Consider the following 2,786-nt stretch of genomic DNA (forward strand, 5'->3'; position numbering starts at 1 on the left):
TTAGTAAAAAATATATAAGATTATTAACAATATCAACTCTTTTCAAGATATCGGTAATAATTTAGAAATATTGTTGATAATATGAAAGTACCTAACACAAATCTTAGCTAAGTATTTGGTTATAAAATTCATATTACGTTAAGAATTTTGAGTTGGAATTCGGCAATATTCATATATCCATTAACGTTTCATGTAAAATCTGCGGTAGTAGAGGACTCGACTTATAAATCCGTTTTTGGGTCCGGTACTCATTTCCCCGTCGATTTTCGGAATAGCTGGATTGCCCATATCACTCTTGGTTATTGGGACATCATTGGTTTCAAATGGGCACTTTTTAGACAACGACGACGACGACGACGACGGTAAAGGTTTGATGGCAGTCTGTTTGGAGTACAGAATAGAACAATATATTTAAGTATTTGCTATTAAAACGATTGGTATATATTTAAATGTGACTTCAGCCGCGAATCCTAAGGCTTCTTTTCTTCCCGTGAGTTATTGCAAAGTTATCAATATAACTTACCTGAATACCGGAAAGGAACTTTTTGGCTTTATCTGTTGAGAGCAGGCTGCGTCCCATATCACGAATTTGAGAAATCCACAGATTTACTTTAGCTATGGCCATGCTGACTGAAACGACAATTGGATAAAACCGAATAAATATTAAAGAAAAAAAAACTAACTTTTTGAAGTGATTTGATTTTGATTTATATGATTTTTTACTGAAAAAAAAAAGTATTTATTTGCTCCCAGTATGTCTGTTCTAGATGCGAACGAAATGGAACTGAGCTGAAATGGGCTGGAGCCAGTCAACTGGACTTTGACAGCTTGATTCGTTCGGTCCATGGCCTACTTTGTAATGGAAATTCAAAAATATATAATCCAAATATTTCAGATTGCTTCGATTTAGTTTAAAGGATGGAATTTAAATCAACGACAAGATATATTTGTCATATTTTGGTCACTACTTTGGGACTTCAAAATGCTTAATATTCAAAGAATGTGCTTTCATCAAAGTATTTTGATATTTTGAAAGTTATTGCTGATACTTGGTAGCAAATTGAAACGGAGTAAAATTCCTCACCCAGTGGCCACTCAACGGACACGTGTGGTGGTGGTGGTGGAAGATGTGGGTGGAAGATATGGGTGGAAGATATGGGTGGAAGATGTGGGTGGAATATGTGGGTGTTGCGAGGTGGGTGGTGGGAGGTGGTTGACAACGTCTGGAAAACGTAAAAGCAGGAAATGGAGGGAGACACACGAGGAGGATAAACGACACCAGACAAACTTCGTCGGCTTTTGGTTTGGAGTTCCGGGTTCACCATACACCATCCACTATACACTATACACTATACACCATATACCAATACCAATTCCAAACCAAGCCGAACCAACACGAGCCAAACAAACCATCCCCCTGCCCATGCCCATGCATCACTCGACATTGATGGAGCGAAGCCATGGAACATTAGCTAAATCTTATGGAGAATTTCGCACTACATGAGGATGTCGGAGGGTGGAGGGTGCAGGGTGATGGGTCCAGGGGCTTCCACCTCCCCAAAAAACCCACACCATCCGCACCTTCACGGGGTTGCAAAGGAAAACATAGCTCAAAGGGTCGCCATGCAGAGGAACAAATTGGTATGACTATGATAACTATGATAAGAGACTGGTATTCAAGGCGATTCTGATATATTTAAGTGATTTTTATTATTATTTTATTTTATTATGTTTTTTTTTATTTATTTTAATATTATAATTTATTCCGAAAGTCCAATGAATTTATTCTATATTTCATTGCATATATATATATTTTAGTGATTTTTTTTACTTTTTTATTATATATTTTTTTTATCATTATTTATTCCGTAAGCACAATGGATTTATTCTATATTTCATTGCATACTTTTCAGCGTCTTTACAAGTCATTTAAAAACCCTAGTAATCAGTCGTTATCTTAAAAATGGTACCTATATTTTGTGGTTTTTTTTGTATTTCAATAAAAACAAGAAGCATTGCTTAAATGTACAATATTAATTTTTTCACAAGGTATTTGTTTTATTGAAAATTCTTCAGTTAGAGCCATTTTTATACAATAATTTTCTGTGCATTTTTCTCTCTGCAGGGATGCGATGGTTGGGGATGGGTAGTGTCAACAGAAGTCGTATAAGGACACGTTCAACCCCAGAAGGGAATGGCATACGGAAAGAACAGGAAAATCCCAGTCATCCAGGCAAGAGTTGCGAACTTTGGTTTGGTTTGGTTTGGTTTGGTTTGCTTGGGCTCAACGATGGCCCCGTTTTTGGATTAGAATGCCCTCCCATTTCTGCATTCAGCTCACCCAAAAGGTCCAAGAGATGTAATGAACCAAAAACGGAAATTCATCTGGGTAGCTGAATGTAACAATATATCAAACTAAAAGGTAGAAACAATGACTACGATGACGAAAACACCTTACAAAAAGATTAGAAAGCAAAAATTAAGAATCAATCAAGTAGAAAGTATCAAAACAAACAAATAAATAATAAATAAACTTAAGACGAGTACCCAATAATACTAATGGTTTAAAAACTGTACACAACAAGAATATTAGCCATTAATGAATAATCAAACGACATTGCAACTATACAAAATGTAACTTAAAAGAGAATACTTTTAAAAATACATATTATGTTTAGTTAATAATACTAAATAAATTTAATTTAGCTCTAGCAGTTCATCGAGGTACAAAATTCAAAACCTTAGATTTCCCTAAAACAAAAAATATCTAAAGTAAAAAGCCATAA

At 35.1% G+C, this 2,786-nt stretch overlaps 1 protein-coding gene across 1 annotated transcript; it reads right to left on the minus strand.

Moving 5' to 3' along the window:
* On the minus strand, window positions 1–803 carry LOC108137103. The gene is made up of 3 exons (XM_017258628.2): window positions 684–803; window positions 524–630; window positions 1–381 (listed from the first exon to the last, which is right to left on the minus strand). Exons 2-3 carry the CDS (start codon window positions 623–625, stop codon window positions 181–183), a joined length of 303 nt encoding a protein of 100 aa, XP_017114117.1. The 5' UTR covers window positions 626–630; window positions 684–803; the 3' UTR covers window positions 1–180.
* Between the last annotated feature and the right edge of the window lie 1,983 nt (window positions 804–2,786).

This window comes from Drosophila elegans, unplaced genomic scaffold, assembly GCF_018152505.1.
Source record: "Drosophila elegans isolate 14027-0461.03 unplaced genomic scaffold, ASM1815250v1 contig_149, whole genome shotgun sequence".
Taxonomy (NCBI): domain Eukaryota; kingdom Metazoa; phylum Arthropoda; class Insecta; order Diptera; family Drosophilidae; genus Drosophila; species Drosophila elegans.